This window comes from Streptopelia decaocto (assembly GCF_964273445.1).
Source record: "Streptopelia decaocto genome assembly, chromosome: 1".
NCBI classification, from domain to species: Eukaryota; Metazoa; Chordata; class Aves; order Columbiformes; family Columbidae; genus Streptopelia; species Streptopelia decaocto.
Window position 1 is genome coordinate 24,581,072 of NC_138663.1, and position 27,432 is coordinate 24,608,503.

General features: G+C 36.8%; 1 protein-coding gene across 3 annotated transcripts in view; it reads left to right on the forward strand.

The window, feature by feature from the left end:
* The window catches only part of CADPS2 (calcium dependent secretion activator 2), a gene marked incomplete at its 5' end in the record, with an annotated part of 304,710 nt that overhangs the window by 153,016 nt on the left and 124,262 nt on the right, over positions 1 to 27,432 (forward strand). For all 3 annotated transcript variants that reach the window (XM_082042913.1, XM_082042914.1, XM_082042915.1), the window contains one exon: positions 7,934 to 8,073. In XM_082042913.1, the coding sequence (XP_081899039.1) occupies positions 7,934 to 8,073 (140 nt within the window). The remainder of the gene's footprint in view (positions 1 to 7,933; positions 8,074 to 27,432) is intronic.

The following is a 27,432-nucleotide window of genomic DNA, read 5'->3' on the forward strand; positions in this document are numbered from 1 at the left end:
GAGCTTTAAGTTCAAGTAGCCTTTGAAAATATGCAGGATCCCACTGGAAAAATTTAATTCTAATAAAGTTTGGCAACTTTATGCCTGGTCAGTACACTGCAGCGATTTTCAGGAGTGCAGCCAATTCAGCTAGCTTTGTTATGCTCTGGAAAGGCCTGAAGATACTTCTGCTGGTATTTTTTCCATATTTAAAAATTCAACACAAACCTGCCGCTTCCGAGGTAGTCTTGCTGTGGACATTAATTCTCATCTGTCAAGTACTTTCTTCAAAGCATGTGGCTTGACCTGTTATCACTTTTCTACATTTGCATTTCCCATGCCCTGCTGTTATTTTGAAGGTTTTGTTCTGTTTAATCTATAATTTGCAATAGACGGCAGCAATAAGCGACATTATTTGAATTTTGAACTTCTATCACATACCAAAGGGTTTCTTCTGCCACCAAGGGACTGGCTTTTTATGGAAACAGATCTAAGGTGTGAAATATGGAGACAGCAGAGGTTTCCCCAGAGTTGCGAAGGAGAAGGCGTTTCCATTGACCTCATCAGTGCATGGCTGTGTCTCACACTCATGAACTTAGGAAGTGGGCCCTGTGATGGTACTACAGCTCCTTGGTTTCAGGAGGAGACACTACTGATTTCCAGAAGTAACTAGCTCATGGAGGAGCAGAAGGGATGCAGGCTTATTCTTTCAGTAGAGAGGGAAGACTGTACGTACAGCTTGACATACTCTTTGTTGGAAAGCAGAGGCTGGGGGCTGCTCAACCTCTGCTGCAGAAGTCACCACGTCAGCACCAAGTGACAGAAGGGTTGTTGTCTGTATTTAACATCTTCTGCCTTCAAGGCATTTAAGATGTGTTTAAGTGACAGTAAGTAGTACTTACTGTGTTGCTTGTCTGACATTTTCCTCTTCCTCTAAAAAACAAACAAACAAACAACAAACCACGAAATAATTTCAGTCATGAATGCCGAGAGAACATTTTACTTGCTGGGGGATATTATTCTGGCTCCCTGCAGTCCGCTTCAAGTGTTTCCAAACAAAAAACAAACCTTAACCTTTATTCTCTGTTCTACACAAACTAGAGAACAATTGAACAAACACAGTTTTCCACTGAAAGAAAAAATGGAGATGTGTGCTGCACAGGAGGGGAAAGGATGCTAATTGGGTCTGGGTTCTGCAGAACATGAACTTCTGGAGTCACAGTCTGTGTCTGTGGTTGTGCGGACCTCTGCATACAGTGAACCACTAAATTTAACTTCTAGAAAGTGAGGCAGGCTGCATCTTTGAAGCTAAGTTTCTTCTCACGGGGAAATGTTAAGAACTTATTTTATTCAAATATCTTTGAAATGTGTGGCACAGATTTTATGTGACTGACACCGATCTGGCTGCCTCAATAATTTTTGTGTGTGCATACAGAAGGCAGAATTGATGTTTGCATTTGTACATGCAACAACTCAGGAAGCATGAAGAAGCCTTCGGAGTCTGGAGTAAATACTTCTGAAAAATCAGACTGGTGGTTTCTGAAAATCAAGGATCTGGCGCCACTTTTCCTTGTTCAGTACTTTGTGTATGAAGATGTTCAAACCTAGTAATTCAAAGTGACAGCCATTGTACTTGCTTAGCACACATGTGAATACAATGTGAGAACAGCAGGTGGTGTTTGATTGCTGATACTTTTTGAATATAAGAATATTTTAGCCTTGTCACTCTGACTGTTCAATTAAAAGGGGGCTATTGTCTCACAACCTGCTTGTCACAGTCAGCTGCAGACAGCAATAATTAGCTGTGGATTTATGTGGTTTTTTTCATTGGTCCTGTTACTCTGGGTTTGATTTAAAGATATTATAAAATAGCTCTGCTCACTAGGTACCAATACTTGTGTGATTGCCTAGTTTCTGAATGCCAACTGCACCGGGCATGTTCGTTATGTTCTGTGCTGCATTCGAAGGGCTGCTGATCAGAGACAATTTTGTACTGTGAATATGTTAATTTAAAGCCTGTCATCCTGCAGAATGTGTTTCTCCATCACATTTTGAAATTACTGAGGTTTCGCAGGTCTGAGTTTTTCTGGCTTTTTTTTTTTTTTTAAGTTTGGAAAATGATCAGAGATTGCTTTAACTTCCCCTTTTTCTCTTGCACCCTGAGCAGTCTGCCTGTCAGCACCCTGCTATGCCTGGCTGAGTGTTATTGTTTCCACGCTAACAGGGATTTTCTCAGTAGCTTCTCTGAAAATGCCTCTTGTCAGAAATTCTTGAGATATTTTTCATTCAGACATGCTCTCTCTTAGATTAGGGGGATAGGCTGTTTGGGAAGGACTTAAAGACAACTTTTATCAATTGCTAAGATCTATTAAGGCTCAGGTGGCAGCAGCATCAGAGGCCCATTGATTGTATAAACTGCAAAGTCTTCCCAGTTCTTTGTCAGCAACATTATTTTAGATAGTTCTTTCACCATGAGTCTGCTCAGTTTTTCTCTTTGATATAACTACCTGTTACCTGAAGCCTTGTCTCAGTGTTTCAGCGGTAATACAATCATCACTGAAAAGCGAGAGATCGCTCAATAGGTGAGATGATGGAGCTTGTGTAAAATACTCATAAGCTCCCTTGGTGATAAAGCTCAAATTAACCCTTTCTTTAGGGGTTCCCTAGGTGAGAACTTCTCTAAGGAAGTTAGTTTCAGGAGAGCCATCTCCTTTTCCCACTCCTACCTCCAAACTTGTCCCTTCCCTTGAGCTTCTTTTGCTTTGTCCTGCTGGCAGCAGCACATCATGACAGAGCTCTCAGAGGACATGAGTGCAGCGCTGTGCCTGGGGTGTTTGGGGAGCTTCAGTTCTTGTCACACTGGCAACAGCTTCTGGCCTTCTGATGTTAACCTGTCTTTGGGCAAGAGGCTGACATAACTCAGAACAGCTCCAAACTTTCAAGTTAGGGGAGAAGGTGACTTGAGAGGAGTCAGTAGACATATCTGTCTAAAACAGGTAAGTGTCCTCTTAGTAAGTTTGGGGCCAGAGTTATACAAACAACATAAACATTAAAGGGTTTCTACACTTTCACTAGTCATCTATTTCCTATCTCAAACCAGCTTCAGCAATCTTTGGTCTATCATGCTATTTTCAAATCAGGAAAACAGTGTATTTAACTAGGAGATCTTCCTATGATCTTTACTCAGACAATGACCAGCAGCATAAATTTGCATGTGCCAAATAATTATGGGTGCTTATTTCATAATATAAAATTTCCCTGTCCTCTCTGCTTGCACTGGCATCTTTTCAAATAATCACTTTTTAAAACATGAAAGAGAAGGCCTTTCATAGAGTGAATTAATCCTGTTGCGTGATGAAAGTTTGAACAGATGCAGTTGAGGGAGTATATGATCTTATGTATTGGGCAATTGTGGATTTTCAGTTTTAAGTAATCACAAATCGAGTTTGAAGTGTCTCTGGTAGAGCACAGGAGTTAAAGAACTTGGTTTCTCCAGTTCATCGTGAGATTTCTTGCATGACCATGAGTGTACTGGTTATTCTGAAGAGAGCTCGCAATGCTGCTTATGATTAAGGGCACGTGAGATTAAGATTCAGTTGTCAATTGCTTGTAACTTAGCCAGACCTTAAGGATTGAGGCTCAAATTTTTCATCCTAGGTATGGAATGAGGGAAGAAGAAAATGGGGATTTGGTCAATGACAAAAAAAAATTGTAGTGCCATTTGTGCTCTGGAAGAGCACATCAGTCATGCGAACTCCTTTTGTCTCATAAAATCTTGTGATTTTCCTATTTGGGGCTGTGCAGTTTGAAGAAAGGACAGGAAGGTGGGTGCCAGAAGCAACAGGAGCTCCCTGGGGTGGCAAGGAGCAGGGCAGAATGGGGGACATCAGGGCAGCCCCACACATCGGGCACCTCCTTGGGGATAAGGACAGGTTGAGTCTTTGGTCTGCTTTTTGAAGATGGCCCAGGCTGTTTTATGAAGATTCATGTCACAGAATCATAGAATGGATTGGATTGGAAGGGACGATAAAGGTCATCTAGTTCCAACCTAGCTACTATGGGCAGGGACACCTTCCACTAGACCAGGTTGCTCAAAGTCCCATCCAACCTGGCCTTGAGCACTTCGAGGGATGAGCTCACCTTTATTTTCTTTAAGGTTGTGTGGTGTGAGCTTTACTAAAGGTGAATTAAGGGGTTTCTGTAATAGCATGTGAGGTGTCATCTGCCTCTCAGCCAGGGCATTAAGGAGGAGCTGCAGATCTTCACTTTCTTCTTTTTTGCCTCTGACAATGAGCCAAAACTCAGCATAGTCTGCTTAGAATTACCATGATTACCAAGGTTTGATGCCCAAAGTCTGAAAATGGTCTCAAAATGTGTCCTAGACCACCCCAACTTGTAAACTCTATCTCAGTTGAAATACTTTGGTAAAAAGAGTAACTCCAGCGCTTGGGTTCCACTCCTAAATACCACGTTTTGGGGTGGGAATAGAGGATGGAGAGGGGGAGCAGCCAGGATGCAAGGACATGAGTTGGCTGAAACTGAATTCCACCACAAGTGTGAGATGGAGGAAAGAGTAGGGATTATTTTGACTCTTGATTTTTCTCCGGTGTACTTACGGCTTGCCAGTCTGATTGCCTCTTAGCTTCCTTGATCCCTTTTGAAAGCTGCATTTGCTTTTGACAACAGGACAACAGCGGCCAAGGATGGTTATCTTGAGAGCTTTATCTAAACATGAGGATACAGATAAGAGGTATTTATGCACAGTGCTTTTGACTCTGAACCTTCTGCTTGCTTATCTGCTCTAAAAAAGTAAGATTGTCCCAAGTTTGGTTTGTTCAAGCTTTCAGAGTATTTTGGACAACTCAACTTTTCTTCCATCCCTTTAAAAGAAGATATGATTGATGTGCCAAAGGTAGAGGAGAGTTAATAGTTGCTTGGCAGGATTGACTGTTTGGCTTAGGTGTACTTCAAATAACTTTTTCTGTTGGGAACTTGATACACAACTGAATCATGATAAATTCTAGTCATCTAATGATACTAGCTTCATATCTTTTAACCTTTTGTATTGTCATCACAGGAGACAAACATTTTTGGTCATTCACAATTAAGAAACAGTGTTTTGAGAATGTCATCTTGTACATATCCATAATTGTGTCACTTTATTTAAGATTTCTGTGTTTGTTTTACATACAAATGAGGAGAGTCATAAAGTTAACTTTCCACTTTTTCAGTTTCAATGTGGTCTGAGGAAATGTTATACTAGATAGAATCAGACCACATGGTTGAGTATTTTTAATGATCATGAGATGATTGAATTTACTGAATTACCGCAACCAAACTACACTGTTTTGATACAGTGAAAGTGTATCCTGCAGGTGAGTTTTATATCCCTTAGAGAAGATAGTTGATACTATTTTATTTTTTAAAATGTATTACAGAACAGTAACTAGAAGGTAAAAATCCCTTAAGCATTGCTGAAAGGAAATCTGAGGCAGAATAGCCTATAAAGTGTCTCCATGATATTGCAGTGCAGTGAGCCATAGTGGAGAGGATGCTTTTAGTACAAATTTCAGGAACTTTTCACTGCTCCTGTCAAGAAACGTTTGCCCAGTATTTTGGTTTCACTGACTTCTTGGGACCTTATAGTTCATGCCACCTGATGATATGGTACACAATGGTTAGTGCTGCCCTGAAGGGCAATGTCAGTATAAAGTTTTTTGTGAAGATAATTAATGCCTGTCAAATGCTTTGTGTGCAACTGTGTACGTGTGTTTGTGTATAATGATAAAAAGTTTGATGACAAAGTTCTTTTAGCTCTCATTGTTTAATGCTGGGAGGCATGACAAGGTGTAATACAAACACAACACAGTGCATACTTAAATATTCTGCCAGATACTTATTCATTGTGAGAGGTTTGAAAACAAAGCTCCAAAATACTTCTTTAAAAATTCAGAAAAGGAATTGTCAGTACTGAAGTTATGAATTAATTATACACTTGTCTGCTCATATTTTCATGCGCATTCTAAAAACTCAGTAAGTTTACAAAAGAAGGGTGTTGCTTGAGATACACGAGCTGTTATAAGCTGGTACAGGACCACAGGAACTGCAGCCTGTAGAAAAGGAAAAATTTGTAACATCAGCTACAGTCCTGTGTGAATGCCGAGTGATTAAATGCAAGGAATGGGTAATAATTGTGTTTATATAATCTTGCATTTAAAAATATAAACAAACTAAAAATCATTTTCTGTTTGATGCTTCAGAGCTCAAAGGTTGCCATACTTATAAAGCTTTTAAGGTTTTTTTTAAGAGATAGGTTTTACTAAAAATGAGAATCATCTTGTTTCTTGAGAAAGAAAGAATAACTCTGTCATAAGGAGTGTTTACTATGCATTTGCAAAAAGAAAAACAAACAAACAAACAAAAAAAACAAATAGCAGCCTCCTGATTTGTTAAAACCAGAATATACTTTTCCTTTTCCTGTCTCTTTAAAAGGTACTGAACATGCTCAATAATTCTGACAGGTTATTTCTCCCACCGGTGTTGTAAAGGTTGCACAATTGATGAGAGGTGATACATCATATTTCTCTCCTTCGCTAGAGCTTCTGATATTAATGGGATGCAGGAACGTGTTTCTGCAAAATACTGAGATAACAAGCTGAAGTCCTTCAGTTTACGTCATCTTTAATTATTAGATCTGAATGACACTATTGTAATATTTTTGGCTTAATAATAACTCTTAGATTTATGCTTGGCTGGAGTTTCTTACTCAAATCCTCGATTTAACTTTCCTAATAACACAGAGGAGAGTATATTGTGTTTTATATATGTGACACAAGGCACAAGGACTATGTATAAGAGATTAACTAGATGGTTAATGGTATGATTAACTTTAGTTTTCAGGAAATAAAATATGTGAAGAATGCCTCTTTTTAGACTGTTGTTACATTTGAAATACTGCTTTGTGATAATGGTAATTCAGAACTCATTGAATGTTATGAAAGTCTCCCAAATAGCATGTTTAGAATATTTTAGATTGATTAAAAAGTAGTGCTTATAAGAAGAATGAAAGGAAATTATGTTTCAGCAGCATTTAACTGCTAAACGTGTGACTGTGGGTAAGGAGTTCATAAAATAGTAATGTTTAATTGTACTGACTATAAATGGATAAACTTTCTGGATGGTAAATAAAAAAGTATTTAACAGCTTGTGAATTCTATTAATGTAAAACTAATGATTAGCTAGTAAAACTCTTGAATTTATAGAAGTATTTTTGAAAATAAATATTTAAAATTCAGTGTAGTTTTCTTTTATATGTCTACCTCTGAAGATTAAACAAAATATTTGTTTCATATCACATGTGAACTAAACATAGTATCTTACATTTATTATATTCCATTTGCAGCAAACATGCTTTGGAATTAATCTCCACTTTCTCTAGTTTTTACTGTAATTGGCTTTTATTAATGCTAATTATTAAAAAGTTGAGTTTGTAAGAAAAAACATTTTGGTTCTCTTGGCTCAAGCAATGTCACTGCTGGAGGAGTGATCTGTTGCAGAATGCCACAGCAAATTGTTCTGATAGGACATTTCCAGCAGAGCACTGAGTAATGTAAAAGTTGAGGTTCTTGTTTAATTGTACATGACTGTTTTCAAGTGTCAGCTGTTCCTTTTTGTTTAAAACTGTTAATTCAGAGTGAACTAACAGAGGAGGAAATTTTATGAACTCATAATATGAAAATTACCCTTTGTAGGAAAATGAATGAGTTCATTTTGGAAATCCATCTATGACAATAAGATTGAGTCAAGTGGTTTATTAGATTTATTAAAGCATTTTTAATCATCTTTCAGAACGGAGTAGATGCAATAAGAATCTTCACTGATTAGAAGTTTCCATTAAGGAATAGCAGGTGGTTTTTATGTCAGCTCATTGAAGTTTTTATTTTATGACCTGCAGGTAGTATTGTATCCAACATCCAATAGCCCAAAGTCACCTGATCTGCATAAAATGATAGTCCCCAAAAACAGCCAGGACAGTGACTTGAAAATTAAACTGGCGGTGAGAATGGATAAACCACCTCACATGAAGCACTGTGGGTAAGTGTCCGTTTTCTGGCTGTTTGTATTTATTATTTTGCCTCATTGTGCTTGTGTTTAAACATATGTAGCTAAAAACACAAAGTTTGTAAAACATTATAAATGTGTTCAACAGTTGCTATAGTATGACATGGTGTTAATATCCTTATTTTATACATAGTCAGGAATAACATTCATTTCAGATGTTCAGTGATGTGTAAAGACAGAGGATGAGTTAACTCTGAAATGCAGAACTAAGAGTACAGTGTCATTTAGAAACTAATTTTGAATGTTGCAATTGATAGCACTTTGGAAAAAAGAGTGGATATTTAGGAGAAACATATTTTTCCATTAAAATAGGGTTAATTATGTACCTGAATGTGATGGTATGCACAACACTCTCCTCTTTTCTTACCCTGTCTGCTGTGTGGCATTTCTTTTGAAAGGAACTTATGTACAAATACCCATTTAAGGGAGCTTTTTCTGCCTAACACTGAAACTATATGGAATAGATTATTCATAAAGGCAGCTCCCCCACCCAACTGCCACCGCTGCTCCTCATCCCAATTGCAAAAACAGGTTTTGTTGCCAACAGTAAGCAAGGCTGTACTTGTTGTTATACAGCAATTACCAGGTCTATTTTCCATCCTTTTAACTTCTGAATTAAGTAGAAATACATTTAAAAAAAAAAAAAAAAAAAAAAGGAGTATTCAACCAGTTAATGTAGAATTAATTTACATTTACAGAATTTATTTACATTTCTTTTTAGTCTCTTCCTGTTAATATTCTGCTTTTTGTATACAGACAGCAATTGCCAAAATTCCCTAGATTCAATAATTTAAGGCAAAACCACCTTATTTAAGTTTTGGCAAAGCTGTAATTGGTTGGGCTGAAATTTCTCAGATATTAACCCCAGCCCTCATTTTGGTTTTGGGAACCTGAAACACAAATGATCAGGACTATAACAGTGAGACTTGCTGGCTGGACACCTGTGGCTGGTGACCAGGAGCTGGCAGGAGAGAGAGGGAAAGCAGTTGTGGAGCCAATGGGGCAACTGGAGCTACTGCGCTTGGAGACTGGGACTGAGAAAACTCACAAGTAAGGGTGCTAACACATGAATAAGGAAAATGGGACATTGTGGCAGGAGAGAGCAGGAAGACTGGGCCGACATGAGTGAAGAGGACCTAGAGAGGAGAAAAAATGCTTATCTCCACTGAAGCATGATGTTCTGTCAGTCCTCACCCTGCACCCCACTCATTTGCAGTCACCAAACATCTCTGAAATGTTTTGGTAATGGTGACACATCCTTGTCTAGCTTCAGTCCACTAGCATAGTTTCAATCTCCTGCTGCTGGAAGGTGTTCAGCCAGTTGAAGCAGTGAATGCTGCAGGGGTGCTGCTGCTCTCTTCACTGATTTGTCAAAAGGCAGACGTGGGGATGGGATGACTTGAAGTTCAGTAATGGATGACACACAACAGATGCATCTCACTTGCACATGACCTGGTTTGGTTGCATACTCCACACTACAGCTATGTTAGCGATGTGCTCCCATGCACCTATCCCAAGAGATGACTGGGAAAAGTCCCCGTTTTCAATCAGGTCACTGATAATGTTAGGATCATGTTGTCTGCAACCCCAAATTAGGGTCCAGAAACAAGGACAAGGCTCCAGTGCTTCCTCCCGTCATGGTCCTGGGTTTCCCCAGAGGCTTTCTTGGCTGGGAGCTGTTCTTCTGAGGTCTTCACAGAGTCTTCCTACCTTCCTAGTTTGCTTTTCCATACAAGTCTATGTCACTATGTCACTGTCTGAGCATTAAGTGGATTGCAAAATCAAATGTTACTTTCAGTAATTTAATTAAATCATTACCCCTTTCTTCATCTGCTGCTGGTTACATCCTCACATCGATTTTTAATCCTACTATCCTGGAGGAGTTTGCTGCTTCATTTTACATCAGGGTCACTGCTGTCAGTGTTCTACAGAAAAATATTGTTGCTCTTCCTACCAAAAATGCTCAAGGTCAGTTATTTTTTCCCTCTCTTTATAGCCATTAGCTATAATGATTATTACCTACACATTTGTTTAGAAAAGTTAGGGCACCAAGGGAAAGCTGTATGGACTCCTCCACCATAAATATAAGTGAAATAAAATAAAAGGTTAATAATTCCTGCAGGAACCATTGAAAAGGTTGGTGAAATACTGTACAATAGTACTGGAGTTGCAGTAAGAGGAAGGAAGATGATGTTTGGAGGGAAGAATTATTAGAAGAATTATTAATGTGTACAGTTAGGAACCATTAATGTTATGGAAAGGCACCATCTGGACACTCTCTGCAACCTTATCCTGAGTTCGTCGGTGACTACAAGTATTAAGCGGTCATATGCTATTTTTTAAAGAGGGATTCCCACCTGCTTTAACGCACAGATTATAGTTATTCTGGTTCTGAACTGCTGTGGTGTTATCAGAGAAATCCTTATTTGTGAAGAGGCAGGAAACACGTGGTGGATGATGGACAGTATTACAGGAAGGCAAAGGAATATTTTGTAGTTAAGGTATTTGAGGGATGCCTGGAAAAACTGGGTTTTATCCCTGTTTGTGCTACACAGACAGACATACCTGTAAGAGACTGAAATGTTTCCACATATAGTATAGTATGGTGTATTATTTGTTTCCTGCACCCGGTTTGATAAACAGGAATCTGATTTCATAGAGGTGTCCAACACTCACAGCTTCTAGCCAAAATCAGTGGAAACTGAGCTGCAAATATACATTGCCCTGTAAAGAGTCCAAATGTCTGAAAAATTAGATCTTCATCTTAATATCTGAAGTCTAAAGTTTTTAGTGCTTCGGTTCTCCCATTATGAAGTGAGAATAATACGACCTCCCAGTGTCCTAGACATTTGGAGGTAAATTTGGGGAAGCAACTGGTAGAAAAGGTTCCTGCACACCTCACAAGCTGGGGACATTGGGCACGGCCACAACACCTGGTCAAAGGCTCATGCTCTGCCAGGCAGTGTTATTGCGGTAGCAGGCTCTGCAGATCCCTGGTGAACCTGCATGAGATAGCAAAGCAAATAACTCTATTCTCTCTGTAAAGCAGTGCTTGCATAACATGAGATTAAAGAGGCCATAGGAGAAAATAAAGTGCTGAAGAACTGGAAGGCAGCTGATACTGTCCTGGATAGTGAAAAGGTCTGGGAGGTTTTTGTTTATTTATGTATTTTATTTTATTTATTTATTTATTTCATTTTTAGTATGTGGTCAGATATTTAAGCACAGTGACACAGAATATACAAAAAGGGAGGAATAAAAGGGTGAAAGAATGTGATCATCCTTGTTGCTGGACTTTCATCATGTTAGCAAGTTTAATTTTACAGCCTTAATAAAAGACTTCTAATGTAGTTAGTATGATTATCACAGTTAAGTTCTAATTCTTCAGTTTATTTTTCAGAAACATCTTATGCTTTATCTTTGCCCAGTCTTTGAACTAGACAACTGACTTTTTCTGTATCGGTTTAATTTAAGCTAACATATAAGATTTATATTTCTCTCATCAGAGAAAAAAGGCAATCTGTGGCCATTAAAAAATGCCTTTCAGCTGAGAATCTCAAAGCTTATTTGAAATGGAATTAAAATTTTACCCCACAGCCAATTGCCAAGTGGGGGGGAGGGGTTATTAGGTTATGCTCTATCATGATTAAAAAAAGAATAATGGTGATAAGAGACTGGTTTCACAGATATAGGAGCTATGCTAAAATATTTCAGTTACTGCAGCATCAGCAAAACCCACAGGCCCAAGTTAATTGTGAGTTCATAGTTTTACTCCTTCAGAAAAGTTTCTCCTATTTAAGACTGACTTGACTTATTGACACAGGAGATATGCTGAAAGACTTCGAAACCTGTCTCACACAAAAGCTTCAGGAATATTCAAATATACAAATTATACTGCCTTAAACTGAGATTTTTAATTCACAAATAGTATTCTGGACTGAAGCACCTTCGGATCATGTTCCCTCCTTGAGTTTCCACAGTCATAATAAATAATTATATTTCAAAAAATACATAAACTTGGGATTTTTTTCATTATAAATTTTTACCTTTCTAAGAGCAAGAAATAAAAATCCTTATGACTCAACACTACTACAAATCGTAATTGCAGCTCATTTCTACCACTGCGAAAAAAAAGGTAGCTTTGCTAACCACATTAGGTTTACACTAGTGTTTGTGTTGAGACATTCATACAGCTATCTAGTGTTACTCCAGTAATAAGATTTTTTTAAAAAACACTTGTTCAAGGAAACACTCCATGATTTTTCTGTGCATTCTGTTATATTCTTTAAAAATAAGGAAGACTCATACATGTCTTATAGTAAACATGATCCTATTATTTATTTTAGACATTTTTTTTTAATGCTTGCATGAAAGGCTCTCAAAGTATGAAACAACCTAAAGGATACATAACCATCCATTTCTATTTAAACTCTGACAATAGATTGCAAGGGGAAGCATGCACAGCTAGAAATTCTGAGTAATGACAAAGTAAACTCATTAATGGGGATTTGTAGAACAGTTCCAATTATTGGCACTTCATGATACTTCAGATTCCTTTCTCATAATTTGTAATGTATGTCTTCTCATAGAATGTGGTAACCTTTTCCTTGTCTAAAATGCAGAGCACACACAAGATATTTTTTAATCCTCTTTATTAAGGTAGTAAAGCCAAAATCCATACAAAAGGAGGTTTTTGAACATTTCTATTAATTTCTTCCATTCCAATCTTGAAACAAAAACAAATCATTACAGGAAATAAGCAAAATTTGACCTAAAAATTTCCTATATAAAATGCTAAAAGCATGTTTATTTCTACTGAGTTAGAATAGCAGCATTAGGCAGGTACTGTTTGCTTCAGGAAGGCTCACTTGGCTCTCCTTAACATGTAATTAAATTAAGGTTGAAAACCCAAGCAGGACAGTTTAATCAACTCAAGATACGGGTGCTACTGTAAATATATTTTCTAATGCATGTGGGTTTTTTAATGTGCCTTTGCACATTTGCTTGCATTTAAAGCACACATTATTTTTAAAAGTAGAATTTATGTCAGTTGAGTTGTCCGTTAGCATAGCCTAGTGGCTACTAAAGGGTATTATTCTATTGCTTCCGATCTAGAAATAAAAAAGGAATTGTGAGATTTTTTTCAAATAGCTTGCTTTAAAAGGATTAGTAGTGCTTAAAGGTCATACTGAAAGGAGGAAAATAAATAATAACATAAAACGAAACTCTTACAAATTGAACAGCCTGAACAGAGCAATATGACAATGTAGTATTATTTGGGTTTGACTTTTGAAGTAAAACATTTCAGCATAACTCTTGTCCAGAGCTTTCTCCAACATTTGAAAGGCAAAATTTCTTCTTATAAGTTCTGTTCTGCTTTCTGCTGTGAGATGTGGCATATAGAAATGTTATATTTACTTTCTTAAACTTTTGTGTTTGGAATATGCTTTCTACAAGCCTTCCTGTGTAGCCTCATCTAGGTGTTCCTGCTCCGACAGGGGGATTAGACTAGATGATCTTTCGAGGTCTCTTCCAATCCCTAGCATTCTATGATTCCGTGATTCTGTGATTTGAGCATGTACATGCCCAGATTTTCTCCCTCTTCATCTGTAAAGCAATTATTTTTGTGACTTTTTCAAACTTGTACTCTCCAAAATTGTAAGGAATCTCTGTGAAATCATTTTTCTCTGTCAACTTCTTTATTATTATTATTTATGGGTGTATTTTCAGAATATTAAAAAACAAACAAACAAACAAACAAACAAACCACCATGTATTTCCTATATTTTTTTCCTCTTGTGCACTTGTAATTGACTGAAATGTTCTTAGGTGAGCATTTATAAATTTAGCTTCTGTTTCCAGTATAACGTTTCTCCTCCAGCTACTGTAGTTTTAGAGCTAAAGGAAATCTCTGAGATGAATGCTCTGGTTAGCAGTCTTCCAAGATGCAGAACTAGAGGATAAGTACTTTCCCCCTCTCATTTTTATGGCACTTGTCACCCACTGATAAATGAGTTCATTGGAGAGGAAGTCGAGTATAACTGTATTACAGAAATGACGCACAGGAATGAACAGAGATCACACAAGGTCACAGGCAACTCGGTGGCCAAACTGAGGATAGCGCTGGGGTTTGCTGGCTACTCAGTGGGCAGGGCTGTACTGTGAGACTGTCACCTGGAGAAACCATTGTCACAGCTACTGGTGAGCTTGTAAGTCAGCTAAGAAGAGCCCAAGGGACACTGAAGTTAGGCAGAGCAGTGGTGGTACTAACTCTTATGTGCTGCTGTCCATGGCCACCTAGCAAAGAAGGGCAAAAAAGAAACAGAAGCAGCTTTGTAACTTCAACATGTGTAATCTGAAGGCTGATCTGAAGATTATCTGCTCCCAGTATCATTATTTCAGAGAAATGTGGAAGGTGACCATACCAAAATGATTCTATTTCAATTCTGGGTTACTTTTACAGACACAGTAAGACGTCAGGAACACAATCACACTTAACAAGCGCTGCAGTCTCCCTGTCACAGCTGGGCCTTTGTGTGAAACTGGTTGCAGACCTTTCTCTGAGCAGAAACACATAGATATATCATAATAATTCTAAATTATTTGTTTTACCAGTGCTAAGAAGATGAAACGAAATTTTGGCTAAGCTAAAATGGCAAGTGTAGTTTCTCTTAGAATGACTTGGTATATAGTTGCTTCAAAGTGAAGAACAGTGTTAGAAACCTGTATATATCCAACATCCTAGAAAATCCTTTCTAATAGTTACGATATGGTAATATGTAGTGTAGACTTTTTCAATTAATACTATTTTCCATGAGATAAAAACAATAACTTTCTACATCACTTTTCAGCAGTTACTGAAAATACTTTTCTTATTAGTGAAGACAGTAGCATTTTTCTTTTACAAAAGGGAGAGGAGGCTATGTGAGAGATTCCTGTTGCCCTTTTTCATTTCTTACCAACACAACATAATTGCCTGAATCAAACGTAAAGATAAGTAAATACTTATTTAACTGTAATGTTTCTTCATCTACCTATGTAAACTCTTCTGTATCTCTTTATAAGGTTTAATTTGTCTTTCCATGTTTGTGCATAGCACATCTGGTTGTAATCACAAAGTCAGTATATTAGCACCATCTAGCTTTCTGTTTGTTGCTATTGCACTTTTTCTTCTAGTTTAAAAAAAGAGTAGCAGAGTACTGACTTCAGCTGCTGCTTCAAACAACAAGCTTCCTTTCGTAGAAGGCTTATTTTTCAGTTTGTGAATATCAAGACTGGGAAGCATAAGGAAAGTCAGATGGAAGAAACTGTTAAGTTTGTAAAATTTTTTCAAATGTTTCCTAACATCAGATAGTTTGGAATCCTTCTGTGATCATTTAGTCATATGACCTCACTATAGCAGCCCAAAAGTTTAGGTGTTTGGGATATGAGATCTTGTATGTTTTCTCAAAGCCACGAGGTAGGAGGGAATACCTCGACAGGTTGGGTTTTCAATGCTAAGACATTGGCTGTGGAAAAAGAAAAAAAATGAAAGGTGCACTGGAGTTGGTAAGGTATACTTTTCTCTATGTATTCTGCATTCAGAAGAAGTATAGATTATCTACTAAGTTAAAATAAATGCCTAATCCCCAGACAACAAAGCTTTGGGAAGATAATTACCAGAGTGAGACGTGGGTTTCAGTCATGTAATCTTTTTTCTTCTGCCTCATTCACAGTTTCTCAAATCTAAATTCAGGTCAGAAACAAACTGTGCATATTCGCCTAAGTGATTTTTGAAAACTAATTCTCCTTTTATTTTAAATGAAATTTGGACTACTCTGATAGATAATAAGGCAGTTTCACTACAGGTAACTGTGATGTTAGGAGAAATATCTTCACTTCTACTCATATTACTTGTTTTTCTTACTGGTTATAAATATTGATCTTTATAGATAAAATAGTGCCTATGTCTTATGAAGATGAATGAAATTAAGTAGATATTTTTGTATTAAATAAATGTTACTTCAGTTATACCTGTGAGGATTTTTTGTTTGCCCTGGTGGTAGTTTAGAGTTTGTGATGTCCTCAAAATTAGTGCCCAAGTTGTCCTAAGAACCTCATTCTCATTATAAGCTAATATGGATGTCAGTAATCTAGAAGATGAACAAAAGCAGACATAACTAAAGGGAATTATCTACGAAAGAAACTTTATTTATAGAGCAAAAGTGAGTTAGAGGAGGTCAATTGACTGGCAGCACAGAGAGAGAGTGAGAGAGAGAGATTATACTTGGCCAGATCTCCACCCTGTCCAAAAACTGGCAATGTGATGCCAGCATCTGCACTGCAGAACTGTTGGGATTGCTGTGATGCTCACACCACTTTTGAATACAGAGATGGCTCACGGTCAGAGTCAAAGCATGGACAATGTGACCTGGTATTTGCTTGCCATATACAGAGGACCTCTGAGAAACTGGTTGAAAGTTTTCGTTGTACTTTTTGACAGAAAGGCATAAAGAAGTATGAGAGTTTTCATTAAGTTGCACTGGCTTCAAACACAGAAGAGATGTGAACTGCAAAACTTCATTTTCCAATCCATAGTTGACCTAGACCCAGCATGACAATCCAAAATCTTAGGACCGGTCAAGACAAACATAGGTAGTTCTGCAGTGCTGAGGTGAACTGTATTAATGCCGGCACTTTACTCAAAACCACTTAGGGAAGATGTGTTGTATAGCTGATGCTTTGGTTGAATTTCAAACACAGTTGACTGTTGAAGGAAAAAAGGGCTTCAGTAAAAAATGTGAGCAGCAACAGAAGTATGCAGTACAGCAAATACCACTGCGTGCTCAGGAATGCCTCCTCTTTAACCAAACTATGCCAAAACATCATCTAACACCCAGCACCACATATTTATATGTGTAGGGTATATTTTCTTTATTCAGTGAATGATCCTGCAGAAGGATATGTTGGAAAATATGCTATGAAAAGTATCCTGGCTGCAAAATTCAAAATACTTCATGAACATAGTCATTGCTGAATAACTTGAACTGGAAAGGACTGGCATTGCTGATCTGTAACTTAACTGCTCTTCCTGCTTCATGAAGTTACACGATTCTTTCAAAACCATAAAAACTATTGACTACGGTTACAAAGAGGAGATTATCTTTCTTTTCGACACTCAAACAGTTGCTGACTCCAAAGATCCAAGACCCTGAAGACAGGTGAGTGAGTATCCCTTTCAGCAAGACAAGACTCATCAATCCCAGCACAGAGCAAACCCAAGTGTTTCAAGAACTTCTGACACATGGAATGAGACTAGTGAGAAACTAACACAAGATTTGAAAACTTAAACAGTGACTTTACAGTTCAGCAGAAATATTGGTCAAATTATGACCCATAATTAATAAACATTTTAAAATCTGGGTCCCGTAGCAATGGTGTATATCTTTTGCTTAGTCGGAGAGTCAAAAATGCCATTCATGTAGCTATAATTATCTTATATTTCTTGCTGAATTCTGACAAACCTGTCCTTTTTACATTCGTGAGGCAACATGTGCTTGTATGTACTAAGGTAAAAATTTCCTGTGTAGGTTATAAGCAGAATGGTAGAGTGGCTTGATTTTTAAGTCGCTTTTAGTGATGTATGGATGCCTTATTAGTCCAAGATGTCCCATAGAGGTATTTTCTGTGATGCTAGATTAAATTGTGCTAAACACTAGTATGTCATTGTGCTAAATGAATGCCAGCATTTTGCCGTGGAGAAAAGTGCTAATGTGTTAATTGCCTTCATTTAAGTGATTTTAATATTATACACTTTTGCAAAATCAATTGAGTGTAATCAGTTACTTTTTTTAAATTAAAATTGAACTTCATGAAAAATGGCACATTAAAATTGCATTAATGATTGATTGGATAATGATGATGGGTTAATGCAAAATTACTACTGCAGGAAGAATAAAAGTGTTTATCCTGCTGCTAGATCCTTGGAAAACAGATTATAGCTATGAGCCTGATTTTCAGTGCTTCCCACAGTAATTGCTTCTAAGGAGGCATGGGGAATCTTGAAGACCTTAATGATATGCTACTGCCACTTTAATTGCTCAGAGAGGCAAAGAGAATCCTAATTGCCAAGAAAAGCATTACTAATTAAGGTGTCATTCTTCATTCATTCCATGGAAATTAATCTGAAATATTTGTAAAGGCTGAGAGATAAATTTAGATACAAACGCACTTAGCTTAACCACAACAGACTTCATGTGGAAAAGATGTACGGGTTAAGCAAGGTTAGTAGTCAGAAAACTTAAAATATTTTTTTTTTCTAAAAAAATTTTGCTTTGTTTTTACTCAGCTTTCTAAGACATGAAGTAAAATAATTGACTTATGATCTATTCTCATGAATATATATTTATATTTAAAACATGATTCTATGCTCACATTAAAGAATTCATTACAACTGTTAATATAGCGTGTTTCTTATATTTCACTGAAAAGCTACATACTTCTCAAAATGTTAAGATTGTTTTCTCTAGCTCTGTGATGAGCAAAACGATGCAAGTTCAGTTGTGTATGTCTTTAGATCATAACTTTAGCAACACTTGTTCAATATCTTTCTGCCTTCAGTAGGACTGAGTATGAATAATTGATTAGGTATGGAAAATCCCCATAATCAGTACTGCACGTGTGTCAAATCCTTCTTTTGGTTTGTCTTTGCTAAAATCCTTAAAAAACCTCACAAAATGATCAATTGGAGTGAGCTGGACCTGTTGGCACCAGTCTGTTTCCTGCATACTGGTTTTTGTACCTTGTTCTCAGTATTTTTAGTGCAGTTATGTCACGGTCTCACTGGATCCTAAATTCTTATTCTTTCGGCACTGATTATGTCTTATGGTTTACTTTAATGGTGCCTTGCATTGAAATGTAAACATCAGTTTTTTCTTCTTATCATGTGAGATCTCAGAACATATGACTGAGCATCTCAGTGACCCATAGAACAACTAGGTACACTTTTCTACACTATCCTATCAAATCTCTTCCTGCAGTTGTCAACTTTAAATCTCTCCCCACCTAAATATCCTGGTCTTCTTGTGCATGTGTGAAAAAGAGGAAAAAGAGAAGTGAAGAAAACCTTGGCATCAAATTTCAGTTGATCACGTTAGAGAAGACGTTACCTCCAGACTATAAAGGTGGTGATAAGCTGTGCTGCAGGACTTGTTGTCATAGTTTATGTGACTGACTCCTAATTCATGGCAAATTTGAATGCAGTATCACTGTGCGAGAGAGACTGTTTGACTGAGTACCTTCTAGCAACAGCCACTTGTTGCACCAGTGGGATAAGATTAAGCCCTGTTCCCAGGTGGCAGATGGCATGTGATGATCCTACCAAAGAGAGAGAAGAACTGAGGGATGAATGGTGCAAAGAGCAGTAACCCAGACTTGTCTAATTGAGGCACCTATGAAGGATTTTTAGCCACTGATGGCTACCAAAATTATGCTACCCAATACAAAGAGGTAGAAATCTGGAAGACCTGAACTGTGCTTGGCATGTGCCTGCTTCTTGACTACAGAGGCAGCCAAGTGTGAAGTGTGCCCAAACGGATCTGTAAAGTGACTCAGTGGTTGCTGGAGACCTGGTCATCACCTTCGATGCGTTTCTGGGGAGTTAGTTCAGTCTCTGCCTGGTCTTGTCTTGGGCTGACTGCCCTTTAGTGACTGGCATGTGTGGGCTGGGCACCACGTCTGATTTCATTTCACGCAAGAGGAGTCTAGTTCGCAAAATGCTGCAACTGGGGGCAATGGAGAGATTCTCTTCAAAAGCACGTCCTTATTCAGACTAAGTTACCAATGCATACTTTTTTGTTATGTACTTCATTTAAGTACCCAAAAGTAGTTGGGCAAAACTGGGCAACAGCTTCTGTTGAAGCCCATGTAAAGGATTGAAGCAAGGGTTTAATCCTGAAAACACATGAAAGACATACTTCTGTGAAATCTTACATTTGTGCTTGCAAGTGTTTGCTTTATTGGAATTTTGCAAAGTATAAGGAATAAAACCTAAACAGAGTTGTGCTTGTTCTTGGAAATACTCAAATCACCACTTCAGAAAGCTATTATTGTGTAAAAAGGAAATTTTCTATATTTTCATTAAAAATAACAAAGCTAGTGGTAACTTAGAAGGCCAAACAATGAGCTAATGTTTAATTGAAAATAGTTAATGAAATTGTAGGTGAGGAATTGAGAAAATCTAAAACTTAGTGTGATTTGTAACTGGCATTTTTTCTAAACTACTAAGTAATAACTTTGGTTTAATTTACATAGAAGTGTTTTTCATATACAAGGTAAGAAGAATAGATGGTTTGACCGTTCAGTGCTATGTTGATTGAAGGTAGTATAAAAAAACTAATGTTATGTTGTAGCAAAATATGTCTTGTTAGGTCCTCACATGGAAGATCATGATTTGAGTAGTTTAGTAACTACATGAAGTGAAGTATAGGCAGGTAATATTTTTTTTCCTTTGCATTGTCTTACTAAAATGACAGCATAGAGTAGGCTGCTTATTTTTACTACAGTAAATGTTGAGCAGTTAAAAAAAATATCACATCAGAGGTGTTCTAAAATTTGCAGTAATAAGTTCAGAGTAGTGAAAGTTTCCCAGTAACTCTACACTTTCAATGAGGAGACTCTGTTCTGACTGGAATGTTCAAGTTGGCTTCTTTGTCTTAAATTTCTTCATACTATTGTTTACACAGTTCCCAAAGTTTGGAAAATTATCATTCAGAACAACATCTGACTTTTACTCTTAGTTTTGCTTTAAACTTGAGAAAAATGTTACTACTCTGTTAATATACCCAAAACATTGCTGAAAGTATCTTTGGAATTAAATTACACACAAGTACCCCTGCTTCATAACCTGTTCCAGAATTCTATATAGTAATGTGTGTATATATATATATATATGTATTTATTTTGTATTACAATTTTTAATTTTTTTTGCCAACTAAGGTCCTTTTGGACATTGTCTGGAAACTTCCCTTACATGCATGAATCTGTAGTAATGAAGATGTGATTGCGATTTTCATAACATTATTACTGTACATAGCCACCTAAGCACTATTCTTATTTTCCCAGATAGCAGGATCAAACATCATTTAAATAATTGTTTTAGATTTTCTTTATACTGCTTTATTCTACTACAAATCAGCATAGCACACATATCATGCAGGTGAAGGATGCCGTTTATTTATTAACCTTTACTTGTTAGCTGATCTGTTTGTTTCTTGGTACCATACACTAATTGGTGACATAAAATTTAAGAAAGTTATTTCCACCTGACATACATTGACATTACATATGGTCTGGCATGGCCTGGCATTATTTGTATACAGAGAGTGCCAGTACTATTAGCTGCAAGGATGGGGACATGCCACCTGCCCATTGTGTCCTTCTGTCACTTGTGCTGCCCATCTGTTACTTGCAGGAAGGTAAAATTCACCTAATTTTCCTCTTTTGGAATATAAACCCCTACAAAATCAAAGGCATTTATGACAGCAAAATTAATTTTAAATGACAATTGTACATAATCAATCAAATGCTCTCTATGTGCCAGAATGCTGGCTTAGTTCGATACTTTAGGGTCAGTTGTGCTGTACTGTGTCTGAGGCTGGATTTCAATCTGTAATACACTATTCTGTACGAGCAAAAATAATTTTAATGCTATATGGAATCTAAAGGCAGAAGTAACTTTTTATAAATTCAGTTTAGTGTTGGTGGTTTGTTTTTTTTCAGCTGGTTGGGTTTTTTTTCTCTACAGTAGTATAATTTCAGTTATTACAGTATTGCATTTAATTTTGACATAGTAACAAAGTCCCCGTGGCCCTGAACTACTGTTGTTTTGCCCAAATAGTATATTCATCACAGCCAGCTATCTTTAAATAGTCCGCATCCTATTAAATGTCAGCACAATTGTGTTGGCAGTTCCATACTGTACCATTTTGTGGAGGTCCTCAAGTAGATCTTACATCCCTGAATAAGTAGCGTGATGGCATTGCCTTGGTTGGCTGGTGGTTTCTGTGGTATCATTGGTGCTCAGTGCTTTCATACAGAGTTCAGCATCATTATCTCTCTCTGTCCTATTTAAATAAAAACTCTCATGAAGGGTTCACCCTGCACTGCAAATAATCTTTTTAGTGTGCTTACTGTCACAAACCTGGTTTAATTTAATTCCATCCTAAATTAACTTGGTGTCTGTTCAGCAGTGTTGTGTTGCTTTGTCTTTTTGTAATGTATGGCATTTTTTTTTTCACTTTATGCATAAATGATAAAAGAGATCAGGTAGGTGAAAAATGTGTATGAAATATAAGTCAGATCCTGTGCGTGGTTTGTCTTTGGAGCAAGAGACAGAAAAGACCTGTTTGATTATCTTTCATGCTGCTTTTATGGAGTAAACTGGGGCCAGATTGGTAGGGGAATTGTGATAGGTGTAGGTTTGAGTTCCACTGCTGTCTCCATTGGGGTCAGACCAAATTCCCTTGCTTTACCAGAGGGAGAGCTCCTCTGCTAACATTAGATTGCCAGCCCAAACTGCCATCTGCATTTCTTCAAAGTTTATTCCAAAGCTGTGAGATAACAGATTCCTAAATAAAAACTACTAACCCTTGTTCGGTATATCAGTGGCTTAGAAATTATTATTTTTATCATGTGTTCCTCCATTTCTGATTCAAAGTTTTAAGTGGACTGCACCATGCATTTGCCCAAGTAGAAGAGAGTAAGAAGCACGATTCCGTTTGCAGTAGTTCTGGCAGGGACAAGTCTACCCAAGGATGTGCTCCCCTCACAACTGGACACCTGACAGCCAATCTCATTTCTAAAAATGAATGTTTATGACTCTCAAGCCCTTTTTGCATTTGGCTGTATATCTTAGCTTTGAAGGGCAAGCTGAAATCTGAAGGAAGGGTCTGAACACATAGACTACAGACTGATTCGTTTTAGGTTAAGGGTCCTAGGATGGGAACCAACACCATGTTACATGGGCTTGATATCTCATTTTAAAGATCTTTCAGTCAAGACATTTAGAAACACATTCTGAGTAAATTAATGCATCCAAACAACAAGCAACACAATATAACAAATACTGCCAGCAGCTGAGAACATGTGCTAGAGTAAGAACGCCAAAAATTTTAGAGTTGCTTTTCTTTCATTCACTATTTATGGAAAAAAACAAGTATCAGAGAAGAGGAACCAACAATATGTGTAAATGAAGCTTTACTGTTATATTGTATATTAAGAAGAAGTTTTCAAACAGAAGATAACTCTGATCCCTAGATTAGTATTGTATGATTAAGTTAATAAAGTAATCATATGTCATGTAAATTTATATTTCCATTATAGAATGTGAGTGTTTGATTTATTCACAAATACTACATTCATTTTTAATTGAGCTATATGTATTCTACTTAATGGAAGGCTTGGGTTTTTTTCCTTGCACACTCAATAAATTATAATTGAACACCTGATTCCTGCCAGTAACACATTAACATCTGGACACTATCTTTTATGCATATAGATACACTGATTAAAACTCAGCAGAGAAGCAGATAATAGGAAAACAAAAAGACAACATTGTGGAACACTTTCAGCCATAATTTTTTTATTATATATTGAGAAGCATTTAATTATCTTACTTCATTTAATTAGCCCCACTACTTAGGTCAATTGTTTTTCATTGAAATGGCATGTTAGCAACTTCGCTAATTGGCACAAAATAACATGTGACTACACTAAATGTCTTGTCCAAAATAATTTCTTATGGTTTTTTTGCTTTCCTGAGATTTTATATTTATTTCGCAGTCCTTTCAAAAATATATAAAATATTTTGGCAGGTAATGGCTTGATTTAAAATTCAGCATTTCACTTTTCATTTTTATTTCTGAGATGAAGACACAGAAGTTTCTAAGGGAAAAGTGTTACTTTCTGACATTATTTTAGAATCAGGAAGTATCACTCTGCCTTTTGTAGCTTTTAGAAATTTTAGTTGTTCTTTGGAAAGAAAAATATATTTTTAAGTATCCTTTATCATTAAGACTTTAAGCATAATTTGGCAGAATTTACAAATTTAGTCTAGAAGAAAAACAGCGGCGTTGTGTCACTCCAGCTTTTGTACTTCAGTGGATTTGGTGTCTGTTTTGTACTGGTCTGTTTTAAACTAACAATTTAACAAATCTCACAACTCTAACAGAGTAGAGGTGAGCTCAAATTATATAGACATTTTAGTGCATAATGTTAATTTCCAGTGAAATAGTAACAGCTTATAAGAAAACAGACTTTATGGAGATAAATTGTAATTGATCAAAACGTATTTTTTTCTGCAGGAGTCAATTTGTTTTAATAATTGATTACACATCTCTTTAATTTTAGATTCTTCTTTCTATTCCAAACAATTTTGATATTTTTCTTTAAAGACTTTTTTTTTTTTACTCAATTCCTCAGGGTGTATTTGGTATCTGTAGCAGGAAAAAAAAATTACAAAGATTACAATTTTTGCAAATGACTTCCATGCTTTTTGAGTTCTTGGGTAATCTTTATGATACATGTGTTCAACTGTGTTGGGACTTCAACAGATAAAGTCACTTGTCATTATGCAATGAATGTTCTCCCCCTAATCTGAGAATAAATGTATTATTAATATGTATGACTCTGTGCTCCCATATATACATGATTTGTGGAATAATAAGACATTCTGCTTATTTAAAATATTGAAATATAAGTTTCAGAGTTCTTGCCCTGAAGTTGAATTTAATGACTTTTTGTGGTTACACAATTGCATTTTCTTTCTTCAAGTCAGTTACAAACGGGTAGCAGGGATCAATTTGAAATAGATTTTCTTAGTCTGGGCCATTGCATTATACATATCCTGATATCCACAGGAGGGCAGCATGGTTAAATTCAGGGAGAAGATGGGACTATGATTATAATGCAGCTAAAATAATCTAACTTTTGATTGTTTATATTGTTTTGTGAGAGCTTTTATATTTGAGGAGAGTGCCTGTTTTCCTAGCCAATACAGATAAAGCAACTGAATGTTAATTTTAGGAGTTTCCAAGTGTGGTTTCTTAGTAGCTATAAATGTCAAGGTTTTCGCTGTATAGATACGATCTATTTTAGGAGAACATTTAAAAATATTTAATGTGGGAGTTATTAAAGCCTAGTTGGAAATTTTGCTCCTTGAATTGCAATAAAATCTGTTACAGTATTTTGGTAAATCAAACAATTGGAGAGTGGTGGTAGCTATTCCAGTAGGTTTAAGGACATTGGAACTACTCTGCTCTCTAACTCTTGCCTGAGCTATAGTAGGAAATTAGTCCTTTTATGTATGTGTGTCTAAATATACTCACACACACACGAAGTTCTCTTTGGGGAAAGAGATTTAAAAAAAATCTCAATCTCAGATTTGAACAGTAATCAATAAGTGATACAATAAAATTAATTCTAGTATTTGTTCCATTTAAATTGATAGCAAAACACTCATATAGCATCAGACTGTTAGCATAACACCTTTGTGTTATATACAAATAAATGCTTTTTTTTGAAAATGTATGTCTAAAACTTGACATGAAGAGAAACCACTCAAACCTCCTCTCACATCAGATTCATCAGTGTTACAACTTACATTTTCTCTTAGATTTTATGAATTTTTGTTTGCTTGTTTTTATGTAACAGCAGTTTGACAGTTGAATATCACTTCAGTATTGCTATTTTGGGGAGACAGTTGCTTGTCAGAGCAATCTTGTGCAGCAGGAATGGGCTGACCCCGGTAGATGTCTCTGATGCTCCCTCACAGGTGGTAAATTCTGTGTGCCTGAAGTCCTATAGTACCAAACATGAATCAGCTGCAGTTTAATAACTCTAGTGCAGGGACAGTGCTTTTGATTTTTTTTTTATTTTCCATGTATTTTTTACAGTAAAGAACTTTCGACAAAGAGCAAATCCATGCTGTTGTTATAGGCTTATATCTTTCTTGTATACCACTATTTTGTTTTTTTCTAACCACCACCAAAATCAAAACCATTTTCAAGATATTAACATTTCTTTAGGATTTTTTTTTCCTGATTATGTTAATCCATTTGTAAAATCCTGATTTCTGTGAAGGAATACGAAAGTGAGTTACTCAAAGGGAATATATTTCTCAGTGAGGCATTTCTATTGTTTCCCAGAATAACTCCTGCAAAATTCAGTTTCAGGTTGGTTGTTTCTGTGTGGCATTTCCAAGGATAAGCACTCAATCACATTAGCGGTTCTAGTGAAGATTATCATACACTGGGAGCTGTCCTTTCCAGTGCCACAAGGCAATCACTAAACAATACTAGTAGGTGGCCATTTCAGAGTGAACCAAAAGAGCTGCCCCTCAGCACAGGTAGTTGAGATGTAGGACTGTACTACTAGGTACAGATTTTGAAAGTTTAGGAGGATTGCGAAAACCATTATGGAAATTCGTTGGATCTAAAATCCACTAACAACTCATAAATATAGAGACACCATTTCTAGATAAACTCCTAGAACCAATAATAGCATGAGTATAGGAGAAAGTTCTGAGGATGTGTAACTGCAGGCTTCCATGCAGTTGCTGCTTCCCTCCGTATCCTGTTGGGAACAATTTAGAGGCCTGAATGTGCTTTTCAGCAGCCGCTTCTATGTTCTTTCATAGAAAAAGTTTCTTCAAAAGAGCCAAAGGGGCATAGAGTCAGAAATCTTTTGGTTTCTTTGGCATCTCGTGTATTCTGCATAGGAAAGTTTCTTAAAATTGATATTATAAGAGAACTGATTACCTGTGTCGTGCTATGAAAACTTTATTCCTAGTTCTTACTCCTGTGTTGTCATCAAAAGGTGACCAGAAGTCTAAAAAAGTACTATTTTGACTCTACACACCTACAGTTATCGTTCTGCATGGGTAGGTTTTCCAAGGCAGAACATCTCTTTCAGAATGTTAGATTAGCCCCAGTGTCTTGGACCAAAAGTTCATGTAACCCGGTATCATGTCTCCCGCTGTGGCCAGCAGCAGATGACTGGCAAAGTTTCTAAGAGTAGTCTCAGTGTTCTTTCAGACTTCACCCATCTGCAGAGCAAGAACTTTCTGAGCCAGGTTTGGTTCTTTGCATATACTAACATTCAATGCAATTGAATTTCTCTTTCACAAACCGGTCCAGGGATGTCTAAAATGTACAATTAAATGTAACTAATTTGAGTTCATGGAAACAAGCCATAACAGTTGCATTGCTGTGTGAGAATGGAAATTAATGTCTGGCAGTGCTCCTACATTCCTTGGAGTGCTAGAGACGGTACAGAGACAGTCTACACCACGGACAT